General features: G+C 41.6%; 1 protein-coding gene across 1 annotated transcript in view; it reads right to left on the reverse strand.

The window, feature by feature from the left end:
- Window positions 1-4,582: 4,582 nt before the first annotated feature.
- The window catches only part of ATP10A (ATPase phospholipid transporting 10A (putative)), a 117,524-nt gene continuing 103,341 nt past the window's right edge, over window positions 4,583-18,765 (reverse strand). The window contains exons 15-21 of the mRNA XM_086482204.1: window positions 17,698-17,774; window positions 13,826-13,951; window positions 8,982-9,182; window positions 6,702-6,782; window positions 6,507-6,611; window positions 5,980-6,167; window positions 4,583-5,288 (exon numbers count right to left, since the gene is read on the reverse strand). Coding sequence (XP_086338330.1) covers window positions 4,583-5,288; window positions 5,980-6,167; window positions 6,507-6,611; window positions 6,702-6,782; window positions 8,982-9,182; window positions 13,826-13,951; window positions 17,698-17,774 — 1,484 coding nt within the window. The remainder of the gene's footprint in view (window positions 5,289-5,979; window positions 6,168-6,506; window positions 6,612-6,701; window positions 6,783-8,981; window positions 9,183-13,825; window positions 13,952-17,697; window positions 17,775-18,765) is intronic.

Genomic DNA, 18,765 nt, shown 5'->3' on the forward strand with positions numbered 1-18,765 from the left:
ATTTGGAATATATAAGCCTGGAGTGGGGCCAAATGTGAGCATGGCACTAGAAATCTGGGCCAAGACAACGACGTGGCACTCTGATTAAGTGGGAGATGTACCGGGAGCGAGCTCAGACTCTGGCCCTAGGCAGTATCGGGTGTGAACAAAGGAGAAGTCAAGGTTCAATGCAAGGTAGTTAAGAGAGTCGTACATTGGAAGCAAGAACAAGCACTGGTTCAGTAATCTGAAAGGGCCTGAGGAAATTTTACTAGCTAAAGGATGGGCTCTCCCCATCAAGGAAGCACTTAAATCAGTACAGGGTGCCACTGGATTTGGCCGCAGTGAGAGGTCAGCACTGTCATCAGCTTTCCAGTTTGTGAAAAGCTTCGAAGAGCATTTAACAGCCATCAGGGGGAAGGGCCGTGGTCCCACAGCTGACACAGGAGGGGGGTGAATGGGGGCATGACTGTCTGGGCACACAGAGCAGTGACGTACGGCTGGGAAATCTTGGAAAAAATACCGGAGTGTTGTTTTGTTCCTGTTTTGGCATTTGTATGCCCGGTTCCCGCGCACTGGCCTATGTGGGAGGTACAGCTTCTGAGATTCCAGTGCTAACAGGACAGAAGAGTGCTGGCTGTTTCTCAAACACCTTTACACATCCAAGAGAAATTTATACAACGGATAAATCACTGCGAAGTTAGTTCGCATAAATAAAGAGTAAGAAATATGGAATGCTGTGACGCTTAATTCATAACTCTCTTCTTCTCCGTCATTAATTTCAGACGGACTGCTTCAGCCTGCAACGTTGAGCAGCTGTAGAAGTGTTTGCAGACTTCAGTGCAAGTATTTGAAAGAGCGTACAGGGGGCTGTTGTTGGTAATAGACTGAAAAAGGGCATAGTTTTAACTGCCTCATGGAGTCTTTTCGTAAACAGTCACATACTTTTTGAGCATTGGCCTCATGAATTTAAAACTTTATTTTGTCTGATATGACAACTGCTCAACTGCACCGACAGGAATAACTTTAGAAGTTTGTTTCTATTTTATTGAACTCAATGTATACAGCTTCAAAAAAGCCATTAGTATTTGTTTAGTTAAAATGTTTCAAATATTAATGGCAGCTTCAAAATCTTGACAAGCCCTAAAGCCCAGCAAGTGACATGCTTTGATGTGTTTGTCTTCTGGCAGCTGAAGAGAGAACTTCTGATTTGAAATGAAAAGAATTAGTTTGCTTAAGATTTTCTTTCCAAATGTGTAATCTGTTTAGGTTTTTTTTTTCTTCTCCAAACTGTGGTTTAAATTACATTTTATTTATATTATTTTTCAATTTATCTCCCAAAAGAAAATGGAGACATCTTGCTTACTGACATCCTATGGAGCTGGTTCTGTGCCCCGAGGTATCTCGCTGTGTAATTTTGGCACGTGGAGGCCTCAGTGTGGCACATCTCCCTATCTATCCGTAAGCACGCATGCAATCCTGCTGGGGTCACTGCTCCATTAAGGTCAGAGGGATTATTTGGTTTACTGAAGATTAAACTCATACACGTTTGCAGGATTTCCGCCATAATATTTTATCTTTTAGTACGAAGGGAGCATTTACACTTCATGCATTTCAAAATACACCTCTAAGGATTTATTTTTGCAACAAAATTCAGCAGTTATTGAGGCCTCATTCCCAGCTGGGGTAAGTCAGCTTGCAGAAATTGAAGGAGCTACAACGGTTGTAGCAGCTGAGGATCTAGATCTACAGTCATGTTGAGTTTCCCTAAAAATATGACACAGATGTCCTACTCTCACACTCACGGTGGCAACTTAACACAACTATCTGGCAGTGCATGAGCATCTCTCAGTCCCAAAGGAACACTTTTATCCCTTACGTCCAAAAATAGCCTTTGAAACACTGCAAGCACAACAACCAAACCCAATCTTGCATCACAAAGGCACGGCCAGTGAGGAATTTAGGTTCTTTATGATGAGAAAATAATCAAATGCGGCTCTGAAGCAAAGCCTAGTGATGTTCCAGCCCTTTCTGCTGCCAGCACCGTGCAAGTCACAGGAAGGCCTGCAGGACACCAAACATGCTGTGGAAAGATGAGGAGTCATCAGTAAGCTTGAGAGATCCTCACTCACCTGCTGGGGCTGCTGCAGTAACTGAGAGAGGGCACACACATGTGACATCCATGGCAAGCTCCTGCTATGACCCCACGACACTCTTAGAGCGAATCTAACGTCTTGCAAACCTATGAACCCTGCTTACCTGGTAATCTGATTCTGTGTCCTTCTGTGAGATCCCGTTTTACAAGCAGAGGAATGTCTCTAACCAGACAGCAACATGTACACATTTAAAAGTGTCATTCGATTTCCCCTCTGACATTAAAAAGCACTACAGCCCCACACAGGCGACTTATTAACAATGGCAATCTCTGCACATTTTGTGTTAAATACGGCCAGCTAAAACATTACCTGCAAAGTTATCCCAACAGAGTTACTATCAAGACTGAGAAGGCCGGTAGAGCAAGCAGAGAGGTCTAAACTTGGAGCTGTCTCACACAATTAGAAACACTTGCAGAGGAGGTTTCTCCACCTGAACTGGGTCCTGCAGGCTCCCCTTCCAGAGAGCAGAGAGAAGCAAGTGCTCTGGGGGGTGTGGGACTCTGCCCGGCTTTAGAGTGGGGTGTCAGGATGCACACCCCAGTGGCTCCCGGCTTGTGTTGGCACTAGCAGTGCAGATGCCCACGTCCCTTCATGGAAACCGAGTGCCCACTCTTAATCATAATTAATATAAAACAGAGAAATGTCAAGACAATTTGAGCCAGTGACAGATGAGTCAATAGGTGTGCTTTCCTCCACTAAAATCTACAAACATAAACCCATGTTTCCCTTTAACTAGATGCTAAAAGGAAGAAGTTGTGCTTCAGGTACATTTTTTTTTTTTAATGTATCACACACCTAAAGGTGTTCACTGGAGATTGAAAGAATGAGTCCCTTAGTGTCTCTTCCCTGTCCCTAGTCAACTCTAATCCCAAAATGCAGTTTAGCTACATGTGGATGTGTCATGTTTCATGAGGGTAACGTATTTACAGGCTGACAGCTCTTACTTAGACTGCTTTTGTCTCTTCCTTTCATTGGCATTTTACAGTCTCACATTATCAATTCTGTCTTTGGGAATGAGGCCAGTGTATAAATCTTTGAAATAAAAAATCCCACGTGGATTAGCAAGTGACACATGGTAGGCACCTGTGGCTTAACAGGCTGAGGCAATTCACGCGGGAGGCAGGTCGCCTGGCACAGAACGTGGCATGAACAAGCTCTGGCCTTACACAACTGATGACAAGCAAGTCAAAGGCCGTCTGAAAACCTTCGATGAGGAAACGAAGTAGTGCAGCAGCTAGTTCATACACCGTCGTGGTGATTAGGCCTGAAAGAACCAAGCAGCCTCCCAAGGCTAAACCTTCCCGGGACCCGCCGGGCTGTCACGGCGCAGCCGCACACCCATGTACCAGCGGCAGTTTGTCACGTGCAACACGTAAGGTCGGCTCAGGCATAACCTCAGAAAGCAGTGCAGCTCCCTACTTTTGGGACTGAGCTGGCCTGTCTTAGACCAGGCTCAAGTACCTCTAGCGTAGCGTTGCACCCTCGCAGCTGGTCATGCCCCCTCCTGATCAGCAAGGACTTAAGCTGGCTGAAACGACAGCGAAGGAGCCTAACAAAACTCCACCCTGCCTGTCCTCCACCCCGCCACTAGCAAGAAGGACTGACTTCTTCAGCAAAACCACCCCACTGGTGGTAGTGCTCCAGCACAGAAGATCACAAGACGCTCCCAGCTCAAACTCTGGACACAATGCCCCAGCTCTTTGCCACCAGATCATTCCTCACAAACAAGCGGCAGCTTTTCTTCAGAAGGTGAGCGGCCTGATACAAGGCCATGACTGGCTAAACGCTACCTGCTCCGTGTGAAGGGCTCCATTACTATTAATGCCAGACTGGGAAGTCACTTTGCAATATGGATGGTCATTTATTTATTGTTTTATCATGACACATAAAATGCTATTGCTGCGATACCAAAATATGGTGTCACTTATAAAATACCAGTATTACTAATGTGGTGGTAAGCTACTGTTAACATTTACAGAGAGGTGTAGAATGATTTGATAGTCTTGCCTAATGGTTTGCTCCAGTGACAAAACACTGGCAAGCAGATGATGGATGGAATACCGTGCCTATTTATTATTATCATTTTCCCCCCTTGATTACTAAATGGCCTATAAGGATATCAATAATTGTTGCTGAATCTAATCCTTTTGAATACAGTAGATAGGTCCTTTGCTTTTACAGTATGTGTCAGAATAAAAGAGAAGCATCTGAAAATTAAAGAGATGGCATTTCCTTACAAAATGAGATGAAAAAATAAACCAATATAAATGGAACTTTCAAGTGTTTCTTTTTATATTTAAAGCTCTTATTTCAATATACTGTATTTAAACATTCTTAAATAATCATTCTGTACCTTTGATTTTCTGTTTCATCTTTGGAAACAAATAGAGTAATCTCACTATAAATGTGTGCAAATAGAAAATATATAAATATATTTAAGGCCCATGTCATAAAAAGGTGGTCTCGGAATTGTCACTTTTACAATGGTCAGCTGGGGTCCCTTTCATTTTGTCCTGCAAGTTATTTGAGCTCTGTTCTTTTAAGCCTTTGAAGTCCACATGCAAAGAAGAGCCAAGCACACACATACTGTCCTGTGTTTCGTTTTGTAAACTGCTTGATGACACCTGTAAAACAGTCCCAATGCGACTGAACAGCGGAGTTGATGTCATCCACTTCAACAAACTGAAGTCCCCTTGGTCGACTGCTGAGCTCCAGGGGAACGTTGCTCCCACAGGCAGCGACTCCATCTCTGAAGTGCCATGTCTAACTTCATGAAATCCCACGGACTTCTCCAGACTACTTGCTGATGAGGGGGGTTGGTTTTCCCCGTACAACACAGCACCCTGGGGACAGGCAGCCACAGTCTGACCTGTTGTATGTTCTGCCTTTGTGTGCTCTTGGAAAAGTGACTCACTTGTTCGAGGAGATGTTGGCAAAGGTGTGCTTTGCTTATAGACCTTATAACAATCACTAGGGTTTGAGTCAAGGCTTAGTGAGAAGCTGTTGGCAAAGGGTTGTGTCTGACGTATTGTTTCCTTTACATTCAACTTGGTCAGAAGCTGGGTGCGAATCTCTGGGGGTAGTTTACTCAGCTGTCGTCCAAGCTGAAGCTGGGTTGGGAATAGTGTTCCCTGAAGGGTTCTGTACAGAAACCTGCAAGAGGGGAACATGCACGTGAAAAGAACTGAAAGAAGGAAGTACCCAAGATATCATGAAGGGAAAATATCCAAGACAAAAGTACAACACAGGGAAATAAGAGGCTTATGTGCCTTCCTTACGTTTGACACAAGTTTGCAGATGAAAAGCTCTGAATGCTGTGCTAATATTTTGATTAAAAACAAGCAGTGTAACAAATCTGTGCCTTTAGCCAGTGGTCCACCTTGTGATTACACACAGGCTTTCATCTTTCCTGATGAGGGAAAGGCAATGGGGATCAGCCTACAGAGCAGGCCTCCTACATCCATTAGTAGGCAAGTAAGTCCACGACATACTATCAGAATCTCTGTACTGTGCGTGTTATGGGAGGATGGGTCGAATCTGGAAGGATCACAGAAAATCTCACAGGGTAGCCAACCTCTGCATAGCCAGGAGGTTCGACCAACAGTCTACAATTACCCGACTCCTGTGGTCTATGGCCAGGACCTGTGGTCTGTTCCTGTAGTCAGGAGCACAGAAGAGGTTTGTCAACCTGGCTTCACACAATCAGCCGCTGAAAAAATCAACTTGGCTGGTAAGGCAAAAAAAAGAAGGAGGGGGAGTGGAAAAAGAAATGTCTCTTGCCCTCCCAACCATATGCATGAAGCGCTTTCATATGTGAGAAAAGATATGAGAGAAGATACAATACCTGGGCAGCAATGCAACGACTGGTGATATAATGCAAGTGAAATAGAACATAGGGTCTCCCATCAGCCTTTCCATAGTCCAGTAGGGATTGGATGGAGGATGGCATACTGGGCAAGAAGCATTGTAAACCAGAGCCACAAAGAAAAATAAAAGGATACTGAAGATGCAAGATGACCAGTGGAGAAAAGTCTAGAACAAAAACCCAACAAAAGAATAATGATTCTTTATATTCTGATACATTTGCTGTGATTCTGAATTAAAACTTCTTAATTTCTGGGGCCAAATCCATGCACAGCGATGTTTAAAGTTTAGAGCCTTATATTTTCAAAAATTCTTATTATAGATACAACACTACAAAGCTGGTTGCAGATCACAGTTTAAAATCTTTTTCATGTTTGCTTAGAATGCTTGCTAAAAATAGAATGTGCTGAGGGAATGAAACGACCATCTTCTGTTGCTGAAGAATCGCACTAAGAACAGAATTACGTATATGCCAGCAAGTTTCTATGTAGGCTGTGGGTACCTTACCCAAGTTTTGGTTTCAATAGCCAAATGTAGTATGATGGTGAAAAGAGCTATTGTGGTGATGGGAGTTCCCCAGGAGAAGATATCCACCTCTGAATCATAGTAAGTCTGTAAAGAAGGAGACAAAATTTAGCCCAAGCTGTGTTGCCAGTTCTCCTCAAAATGCTTGAAATAGAATGGTTTAAACCAAACACTTACAAAATAGGGGATGAAGAAGCAGACCAGGCTTTGATACATAGCATCAATCATGTTCATCCAAAACATGTGTGGTTGGTACTCCTGTGGCATAAAAAAATTTAAGAAAATCAGAGCCTAATGAAAACACTGTTTGCTGGGACAGGTGTTTTGAGGGAGATATTCCAATGGGCACTTCCAAGGGCTTGCACAAACAGCTTCACAACTTTGCCAACCAGTTAGATGCCCTTGGGGGAGAAGTATGAAGAGTCTCGCTGCAAGTCCCTCTGTTCTGGGAGGAGACTCTTCTGTTTCTTCTTTTTTTTTTTTTTACCTGGCAAAGGTTGTAATTTGAATCTGACACTCAGGCCAGCAAACATTTATGAAGGTGCCCAACGTCATGCACTACAGTTAGACCACTGATTTCAGGAGGAGCTCTCTGAAGTGTAAGCACATGAGTAAACGGGTTTTACATCATGTACATACAAACACAGAGTATTTATTCTCAAGTGAGAAAACAGAAAATGCACACATACTTAGAAAAGAAGATCCACAACAATGATCTTTAGCAGTAATTCACGCAATGATGTACGTTGTGTTATAAATATGTATATAAAACATATATATATACACATATATCTGTGTATGTGTGTGCATAGAATAGCTTGCTAAGAAACAATATTAAACTAACATTTTCATTTAAAGAAATATACAATCGCAGGGGTATGGATGGTCATAGAAAAGACCTAGATATAAGGAAAAATAGTTTGTAAATGGCAAAATATTTAGTTAATTTTGGTATATAGGCTGCATCTCCAGCCACTGGGTTCATCAGGGCTCCTTCCCTCTACGGAGAACATTACTGCAGCTTAAAACCAGGAATTGACAGATGCTTAAAAATAATCATGGTGTTCTTTGGCCTAATGCAGTAACACGGGGTTAAGCACTAAAACAGGTTGCTCAGAGGGACTGTGGAATCTCCATTGTCAGGGACATTAAAAACTGGACTAGACAAAGACCTGAGCAACGTCATCCAGCTCTGAAGCTGTTTTGACTAGGGGTCTGGATCAGATGGCCTCCAGAGCCATCTAAGTTATTCTATAATACTATAGGCTTTGAATTGGTGGTATCTTTTTGAAAGAGATCCTACCTGAAGCAGGACTTAAAATGCCTTTTTAGGTAACTATTCAGAGAATATGCTCACCAGATTTCAAACAAACTTAGAATGGTCCCAGGGCTTGCCTATGAGAAATAATTGTACTGTGAATCTGGGAGACTTCTCTCTTCAGATTGCCAGCTGAAGACAGGCTGACACAACCTCCCAACAAGCTTAAGCCATTCCAAGATTTCTATCACCTTGAAAATGTATTAATGTTACAGATCTTTAAAAGTGCAACGCACTGGAACAGAAGAAACATAGAAAATGGAAAACAACAGCTGGGTGGAAAAAGAGAACTTGGACTAAAAGCACTAAAAATAAGTTACACTAAAATTCTCCTTTCATCTTTCCAGGACAGTGTCTAGCAATGTCACTTGATGTGTGGGGTATCAAATGTAGGTGTACAGTCAGAGGCATAAAACTCCCACTGTCTCCTCTCAGAGGAGATGTCAGATACTCTTAAGAAAGGCTTTTGCCTTGGAAGCAGTGTCTCAATATGGATAATTTTGCCAAGCAGAAAGATTTTCCCACAGTACACCGTTAGCTGTAATTACCAGAAATGGTTTGGCTTGAATCTCTCCTGCAATTCCTTCTGTTTTCATTGTACAATTCAAGCAGATGGGGACAAGGTGTTTTCAACAAGACATTTCAGCTGATCTGTCATCTGCTGGTGACTACCTCCCTCAGAGTCTAAGTCTATCGACTTCTGTGCTTACTCCTAAAGCCATCTTTCTCTTCTGACTGTGAAGGGCTGGGGCCTGAAGTTTTGAGTAAGTACTGTGAGGCTATTCTGTGAAAGTCCACACTAGTCTAACGAGGTATAATCTGCTTTCCTTTTGCGGTTATATTTGTGAGCCTGGACCATGAGGGAGGTATTCAGTTTAGGCTGACTGAAAGCTTCCAGCCTTCTCTCCTGTTACAAATTTCAAAAGATAGCTCGTGTTTTTTCTTTGGGTTTTTTTTTTGTTTGTTTTAAGCATACTTCGGGCATTTAGATGCTTTGACTCAGGTGAGAAATATCACAAAATAATAATAGTGACTTCTCAGACTGTTTTCATCAGTCGTCCACCCTTTAAGCAGGGTTGGTTTTCAGTTGAAATTAAAGATATTTAGCAAAAAAATTACAAAAAGCAAGAAGTTTTTACCTCCATATTCTGTCCGCTTTTATAAAGCTGAGGTACAGCAATTAACACTTCAGCTGGCACATCCTTATCCAACACACCAGTAATCAGTTGTGGAAGAGAAGAGAAGAGTAAATTAAAGAAGATGAGATACCACTGATCAACCATCGATGAGCCAGAGAACCCGCAGTAGAACTGGTACCAGAATAGAAGGGCCACAAACATCTGAAACAGAACGAGCAATGCTGTAAATATGACAGGATAAGCAGGATCATAGAATCATTTAGGTTGGAAAAGACCTTTACGATCATCAAGTCCAACCATTAACCTAAAACTGCCGAGTCCGCCACTACACCATGGCACTAAGTGCCTCATCTACGCATCTTTTGAATACCTCCAGGGATGGTGACTCCACCACTTCCCTGGGCAGCCTCTTCCAGTGCTTGATAACCCTTTCAGTGAAGAAATTCTTCCTAATGTCCAATCTAAACCTCCCCTGGCACAACTTGAGGCCATTTCCTCTCATCCTATTGCTTCTTACCTGGGAGATACTTGATACTACATCATCCCACTGTGTTCTGAAACTATTCCGATTCCGGTTCTGCAAGGACTGATCTATAAACGCTGAAAACGTGAGCAATCCTTCTAAGGATACCTAGTCTTTAACTCACTGTTCCTGATGCTGGGGCCACTTAGCTAAGCTGCAAGCATTTGGCACACCTGCAAGTCTTTGTGCTGCTGGAACCTCAGATCTCAGGTGTCAGGCATGACCTCACACAAAATTAACTTTCAGTTCAAGTGAAACTCTGAGGTGCAATTTAACTAACCATAAAAAGCTCTCCCAACCATCACTGACCTCTAGGTATGTGAGTACCGATCTCATAGCACTTACATTACTATTGTGAGAATAAGCATTTCCATAACAATATCCTCTGCTGGCTTGAGATGTTTTGGGAGGCTCTGCTGGTCTACAAGAAGTAAACGCAGAGCTTTTTTGCAAGACCAACATGAGACTAGCAGCAGCAAGGGAGGTAAAACTGCAAGGTCTGTCAAAGTTGTCATAAGTATTCTATCTCTGTGCTTTGGAATTCAGCGAATTAGCAGTGCTGTAAAGATTCCTCAGTCTCCCTTCAGCTGTATAAAGAACTCAGCTGCATACACAGCTGCAGTGGGATTGTTCATGTAGTTGGGTTGGAATCACCCACAAAGGGACAAACCACACAACTTGTTTCTTCTAAAATCTCTGCAGCATGGAGAATCAAGAGGTTTTCAGGGCTCAGGAGAGGTGCAGATCTCACCTGGTGAGGAGGGATTTGAGGCCTAGAAAAAGTCAGGCAGCTTCCTAGGGAAGGAAATAAATTCCCAGGCTTGGTCCTCCTAAAATTGCAATTTTTATTATTCTTTGTAAAGTGATTAACACTAAAAGGAAGGCAACCAGAAAAGCCTTGGCAACTGTCCCCCAAGGGTTTTCCCCATTTTAGCTATGAAGGAGGGAAAGGACATAACCTTTCCTTTCACTTTCTCTTCTTTTTGTACTCTGTTCTCAAAAGCTTTCAGGCAGCTGAATATGTTAACCCTTCATCATTTTTAGATATACAGAGGGAAATATATAGAACTGCTCTATCTGTATGCCAAAAAGTGACTGAAATTTAAACATGGGAGAAAAAAAGCAAGCTACGGTCTGCTTGGTCAGTGAAAACTGCTATAAGGAGAGTGAGCCTATCTTGTGAAAGGGAATTGCCACCGAATAAAAGGGTCAGTTCTGCTGTACGTAAATGTATATATATATACATAGACATATTGTATATGTATGTTCAGGCAATGTTTGCATACTACATTGAAGTGGCTTGTATATCAGCAGCAACATACGTCTCACTGTTTGTGAGCCCATACTATAAACTTACCTATTAAAGCTAAATGGTAGTATTTTTTTTAAGGATCGCCTCTAGAAATGTTTCTGTAAATACATTTCAGGGAAAATATCTTCCTCTGGCCAAAACAAGACTGAGTTATCAGAGCTTACCCTCTTCAGTACAGTTGGCTGAGAGACAGCAATTTCATTTCAAAATTCAACAGATTTTGAAATTTATTTCCTTTCCACACCCAAAACCCAACAATACTTCCTGAGCCTTTTCTCAAAACGGAATTGCAATAAATACATGAATTTAGATACTTTTCTCTTGCTCAGTTGAAATAAACAAAATCCAGCTAATCCTGGACCTAAGAAATTTTCCTCTCTAGAGACTGGCTAAAATTAACCTGTCTTGGAAACAGTTTGGCTCTGACAAAAATGGGTAGTTTGATGAAAATACAGTCAGCTGAAAATTTTCCTATCACCTCTAGTATGGATCTCAGCAGTGCTGTCAAAGAAAGCTGTAGAAATAAATGACATTTCAGTAACCAATCTTAAATCAGATTTTTTGCCCCTAAAACAAGTGTTTAATTTCAAATATAATGTTCCCTCTTGTTTCTGTGCATTAACCCCCTGAAAAAGTCAAAACAAATTTACATAAAAATTGAATTAGATTTGAAATAAAAAAGGTTTCCTTTTTTTCCCCCAAGATGAGACTGTTTTATGAATGTGGCCCCAGACAGAATTTCTCAGTGAATGAAGTATATGTGAAAAAATGTCCAGTGCTGTCTTGCAGAGATAAGGTATAAAGGGGAAGAAGCAGTGCATGCTCGTGCAGGTAGAATTTCGTTTACATGAAATCCCTTTTCATCGAGCTCAGATATTTCCAGTCATGCTATGTTTTAGTTTATATTTTAGTTGTATTTTTATTATCTCCACCAAGCCAAACATCTTCTTGGATAAGTCATGTGAGTTTCCAAATGGTTTCTGCAGCAATCTGGAGTTTAAACTTTGAGTTAGATAGGTTCTAGTGGAGAATGGAAAATTTCATAATATGAGCAAATGGGGAAAAAACACTTGAGGAAACAGAAAACTTGCAGAACGTTTGCAATGTAGCTATCTTGACTCTCCACGGAGAATCATGCAGAATAGTCTCCTCACAAAAGGATCAGGTGCTCATGTCTTTCATTTTTGAATATTCTTTCCTTAAGGGCAGGCACTGTGCCACGCATATTCACGTCTGTATGCTGGATACCCCACTACAGTTTCAGAGTTAGTAGCAACAAGTATCGCTCAGAAAGCTCTCAAGGCTGCCAAAGCAGAGCTAACACAAAGAGATTTCTTCAGTTATATTCTAGCCTTGAGGCAGCAGCTTCTGAAAATGTCTTACTAAAAATGGCATAAGAAATAATACTCGTAATCAAGGGGAGTTGTACCAAAGGAAATGGAAGACTTTACAAAAGCTGAACAAAAATGTAGATATATAAACAACATCTCTGGCTGTTGATTGCTGGAATGTCTTATGTGTATTACTTCTTTTTTTAATTTATTTTTTATTTTAATGTAAGATGGCTCTGCATTGCACTTTTTGGAAGTCCAGATTCGACACCGTCAAGCCAAAGTGTATCTTGGAAACACACAGCACGAGGGGTGGGAGTACAGTTGTTCAGCATCGTTCAGGATCAAGCCTTAAATGTCAGGCATTTGAACACCAGCACATATTTCACTATTGTGCTTCAACAGGCGGCTCTCCACTCAGTGCAGCATTATTTAAATCTGCTTGCTATTTCACGCTCGGGCAGCAGTTCGGACCATCCAAGTCCCTTCTTTCTTTTGTGTCTGAAAGGGTGCTTGCATGCAGTTTCTGATCAGACCACAGAAGGCATTTTAACATACTTGCGTTAACACAAAGATGCTTTATTAATTCTTTAGTTACCTTAGGTGTTCCTACGATGTTCACAATTTTGAGCAAATGTTGGTCTTCTCCTGATAAACTACCTACCTTCAGATTGAGATCAGAAGGGGATTAGTCAGGCCAAGAAAAATTTGCATTAAAAAGTGGTCACCGATTAAAAAAATTGAGGATTATATTAAATTTGGAAAGCAACTTTTACAAACTTGAGAGCTACTTTTTTTCTGATATGAGGATAAAATCCAGTCTCCTGCTGACATGTTCACACGTTGCCCTTTGGAGCAAACAGAGGTCTGAGAGCTCCAGGTCTCCTCTTTTTCCTGCTTCTTCATATCCTTTGCTCACAAGGTGATTTGTAGGTGTTGCAAGTGAGCAGATCCGTCTGCCTGCCAGGGACTCCCATCCAGCTGATGAAATTCTTGGTTGTCTTGTTAGGCACTTTGCAATCAATCATCTTTGTACTCCAAGATCAATGCAAAGGGCCTTTGTTAGGGCCAAGGAGTCGAGCTGCTACTGGCTCAGTGCCCAGTACTGGACCAACTCCCATTTCATACACCAGGGAGGAAACGCAGACCCGTAGTCTGTTCATTACCACAGTGCGCTTCCTTTCTAATGAACTCTTTCGGTTAGTTGGGAGTAAGATAAATTAAGAAAAAACCTTCCCAGTCTCTGTATCTGAGACACAGAGAGGACTCAAATTATCTCAGGTCACTAGGGAATATGTACAGTGATTCATAAGCAATGACGAGATAGAGTCAGGAAGAGAAAACACACTCAACTGCTACTTTGGACCAACGCTGGATGGCTTTGGCATTAAAGACTCCTGTGTCTAGCCAGCTAAATTCTGCAAAACTGCTCTATAAAGAAACTTTTCTTAAGCAGTGCTTGTTATTTCTGTTACCTAATTTGCACATTCAGCAGCACACTGTAGCTGTTATGGAGTGCGTCCTGTATTTCTGCAAATGGCAGCCAGCTGTCTTTCAACTCTGCAAATTTATTTGCAGCTTATTTATAAACCATTTGAAGGCTGACCTAATGCTCACTTAGCACAAAATAAACCCTGGAAACATGTGGTGGCATAAAGCTGCCAAGTCAAACACTTACTGCATTTTTGTAGAAGAAATACAGCACCATGTTGGCGAGTCGGGAATAACACCAGTGGCCATGAACAAGCAAGAGCTTCTCCAAATGCCGGAACCTTGGGATTGCAAAATCGCTTGCCATCACCGCCTTTAATGAAAGAAAAGTTGGAATCATTATTGCAAAGCATCACTTTCAACACCAACAGTAAAACTAGTCATCTTCTCAACTCAGACAGTCAATGGAAATTGTACTGAAGAAGAATGAAATCAATTACAGTGCATCTGAAATGCAGCTACTGCTGCGTCGATTTGGAATACCCGTGAGCAAACCCAGCAGCATGGCAGAGCATGCAAGGTGACCCAGTCCTTGCCCAAAGGAGATTACAGTCTACGTTCCAGATGGTGACAAGCAGCAGCAAAAAGTGAGAGGTGGGAGAATGGCTGGCAATTGCAGTTGCATGAGCATGAAGGTTCAGGGCCCGTGTGTGAACATCTTGGTGTCTGTAACATCTTTCTCTGTAAAAACTACAGGGTACTTACACGGCAAAATGGATTTCCAGAGAATAAAATAAGAAAAGCACAACTAAGTGGTTGCATCATAATTACTGGACTTTAAAAGACAAAACAATAAAAATATTAGTTTTAATTAAATTTGCAATCCTGGCTTATAAAGTTTACTCTGTTGTCCTGAGATGTCAGTATTTTGAGGAATTTTTAAAATGGCATGTTTTCTAAAGCTGTCTATGAAAAAATCACACTAGATGAGACTCCTCTGGGACTGTGCAGACTGCCAAATCACATTGACAAAATGAATCACCCAGCTTCTCTCTACTTCTGACTAAAATTCAGGGTACTGTACATCTAGATGAGACCTTCTTGTAAATGATGGTGTTACCACAGTTGTTTCACGATTTTCCTTATGCCTAGGATCACACTAAGATTTCATTTAATGTTATTTTACATTTAATTTTGTATTTTGGTATCACCTTTCTCCTCATAGTTCAGCAAAAACATGAGGAAAGGTGAAAAGCTTCAAAGGATCAGTGTCTTCCTCACAATCTGCAGGGTATATTTTGGCTGTATTTTGAAATGAGAGACATCTTTCCTTTTAATTTTTCCTAATTGCCTTTCTTGGTAAATCATCAAAACGGCTCAGTTTTCCCAAGTGTTTGTAGAAGCTATTGAAATAAACTCTAAAACAGTATGCCAAAGAAGGTGTAATAATACACTCTAATTTAAGCAGTAGATGTATATAAGCACTGGGACATTTTTTAAAATGTTGACACATCCTGGGATTTCTCAGGTACTGAGTAAGATACACGTGTTATAACCTCCCTGCACAGAACAGTCTGATTTGTCTTGTAGCCATACAGCTATCTTGCAGTCTGAGAACAGAGCTGTGCTATGTCTGCTTCCTCGTCCTTCCCTCCATCTTAGCCTATTCCAATGCTAAAACTGTTAGCTTCTTTTCATTTCTGCTTCTAACATAGTACTTCACAACACACTGTGTGAAGAGGCAGGGTTTTTTTCTTTTTTATTCCATTTTGATTACAGTGAGGAACACAGTGTTATCCAATTACATTTGCATGTTTATTTCGCCTCGAAATATCCCCTTGATGTTCACATTTTTATTTTTTCTTCCAGCTTTTTTCATAGGAAAAAGTGATTCATGTTCCACATGCACCCATAGAATGTGGTAAGAAAATAAATCAAAGAGTATTGCTGTTTTAGACATCTAAATGCTTAACGCCTTCTGAGTACCTGCATGTGTAAGATTCTGACAGTTGTTTATAGTAAAGAAGTCTGCATGGTTCCTTAGGACCTTGCAGTAAAGGAAGGGATCTATAAACATTTTCCACTCTGTTGAACTTTCATTTAGAAAAAAACAGGTAGTTTAATGGGTTAATGAGCAAATAGCTTTCAGATTTGAATACACCACAGAAGCCAGGGGCATTTGAGGACTGGTTACTGCAAGTGTATGAGCTCAACTGGAAGTGGCATAATGGGGAGAGGAGTAAAAAAAAAATGCTACGGGCATTATATGTCTACATTAGGGAAAAAAGTGATCTGAATGGATACATAGATGATAGGAGCTGGTACGTTCATGAGAGATGATAAGACCCAAGGAGTCTGGGGCAGACTTTTTTGAATTGATAGGCTTGGAGAGGACCCCACAAAACCACTCTCCTCTGGGCTCTCTGCAGCCTGGACTGCCTGCAGAATGATACTGCAGAAGTTATGCAAAGCTCTCAGAGCCTGGTGAAGGCTGTGGAACAACAAATACACTCGGTATCAGCTTAATCCAAGATTTCCTCTTCTCCTGCCCTCTCTGGTCATCAAAGTCAGACTCATAGGATCTACAGCTGGGATGCCATATGCACAAGGAATATCTGAACGTTTTTGTGCTGGCTTCTTTCCAGTCTAATTTACAGCTGCTGACATGTTTGAAGAGCGCTGATGGACATTCATTTGCCCTGTTGATTACTCTGACTGAACTCACTGGATGATTAAAAGGAGAAAAAGCACAACCGCTCTGCTGGGTCAGGCTGAAGCCCATCTTCTTTAATATCTAGCCTCCAACAACGGCCAAGAGAGGATGCCTTCAGAAGAGTATATGAATAAATAAGAAAAACATCTACTGACTTTTCTCCAGAGTACTGTCCTAGCTTCTGTGATCTGCATGTCAGAAAATGCACAAAGTTGACATCCAAGTTCATAGCTCAGTTAATTTTTTGTTTCATAAATTTGTGGGTTGACCCAAACAAACTACAGTATTCATGAAATCCCACAGAATAAAACTCTATAGCCAACTTGTGCACTGTGTGAAGGTGGCCTTTCTTCCCTTTCGAGCAAAACATCCAGCCAGTGTTGCAAAAAATGCCATGTGGATCAGAGAACCACCCACCGGTAACCAAGTTAAGGAGCAGGCTCATCTGCTCAGGTCCTCAGGATGGAAACATTTCCCATCTTCTCTGAAGAGGTCTTTTGACGTATACTGAGCTAATCTATTTTCTCATGCAATCAGTTTGCACCCAGCCCAAATATAAGGCAAGCTGTGGAAATAAGGTATCTCCATTCTCTGTCTTACTGCCATGTCTGGTGCTAACACTGCAGCTGAACTGCACTAGCAGTAGAGAAGGCAGAGGTAACAGGTAATACAGTAGGTAATACATCCTGTACATATACATCCTCTCTTCTTTGGATGGGAGAAGTGCCTTTTATATAGTGGTAAATAAAGTAATCACAGGCTAAACACATCCAGAAGACTACAGGGCAAGTCCCCTTATCTTGCTGTTCCCTGTGGCAGGAAATGGGGAGAAAACCAAGACTTGGAATAGTGTGTCAAGAGCAGTGGTTCTGCAAAGGGCTGCAATTTTCTCTTTCCTCACTGTTGTCTGTCTGAATAGGCTGAGTGAGCAAGACGTGTGGGTGGCTGGGCTAAGGGTCACCACCACAGCATGCAAATGAGCTGTATCAGCTGGATGGGCTTGGGCAGCTACTCCACAGGAGAAGCATACCCAAGCAATACAGGAGAGAGAAGAATAAAAGCCAGAATAAGGTGAACCTTTATTTCCTAAATAACGCATAGCTGAGTTTTTTTCCTCCATTAAACCACTATTTAATAAATGATTTCTTAAAACATACTTCTTAGAGGGATCTGATAAGTTGAATTTTCTGAGAAAGTAGTATGTTTAAACTCACCACAGATCTGAGAATAAACACAAGCTCGAACTGAAGCTGAAAGCATCCTTACAATGCCAACAGGCACTCCTGAGCACAACTTGCCTCTTTATTTGTGCTGGCTATCCAAAGGCAGCTTGGTAAAGCTGACATATGGGAAGTGCCTATTTCCCCCTTTCACGGGAGTGCTTTTCAGTGAACAAGCAACATTACCTGCATGCCTTCTTGACCAGAGATCCCCACGCCAACATCTGCCACTTGGATCATGCTGACATCATTAGCACCATCACCTAAAAATGATAAGATACCATTTTGTTGTCACTAGTAAACCAGGAACAGTTAGCAGCAGCAAAACAAAGGAAAACGAATTGTTACTGAGTGTTGGCTGAGTATAGTAAGGGAGACGTGTACTGAGTGTCGGGCGAGTATAGTATGGGAGATGTGGGGTAGGAAAGGATCCACCTTTGGAATACAAGGTTCAAAGCTTGGCAAAGCTGCCAAGACATTCTGATCTTTGTAGACTTTTTTTTATCACGGAAAAGTAAAAACAAAACAAATCCCTGTTTTTTAGTAAGACCTAGAATTCAAGTATCTGGCCTGAACCGCATAAATACTAAAACACTGGAAGGCTGAGAATAAGCTTCCCAACACTTCTGCTTCCTGATTAACTGTCTGCCTGCAATCAGGTATGACTAAGAATGAAATGTGCAAGGAGGCCTCAAGCCAATGAAAATGCCTACACAGTAAAAAGTACAATAAAGTCAAAGAGCAGATGAATTCTTGACTTGGGTTGACCAGTCTGAGATCTGAGGTAGATTTAACTGCAATGGTTGCATAGTCACCATCTCTTGCTCTGCTTCTAATCATGATACCACAAGTGATAGGTGCCATAGAAAGGATACCAGAATGGGACATGCATCTACTTCTTAACCTCTTAAATTTACAGCCAGTCTGCCAGTGGAAAATGAAATCGTATTAGCTGACGACAAGGCACTTTGTTTTAAACTCAGTGGCTGAGGCGTACATTCACATCTCCCTCCAGTTTCCCTGCTGTTGGCACATATAAGAGTGGTATCCACTCACCTGACAAAGCTGATGTCTTTGTCACTGTGCGACACAACCCCACGTTAGCTCATGTTGGTTAAAAGGGGGGACATACACAGCTAGGCTTTTAAACCAGACCAGGAGCTTGAGTTCAACTCACACGCTGAAGATGCTCAGAAAGAATGAAAACACAAGTCTCCACTAGTGTTTTTAAGCACTCTGGATAATTCAAGTTAA

The sequence above is a fragment of the Leptosomus discolor genome, chromosome 1, assembly GCF_034619465.1.
Source record: "Leptosomus discolor isolate bLepDis1 chromosome 1, bLepDis1.hap2, whole genome shotgun sequence".
Taxonomy (NCBI): Eukaryota; Metazoa; Chordata; class Aves; order Leptosomiformes; family Leptosomidae; genus Leptosomus; species Leptosomus discolor.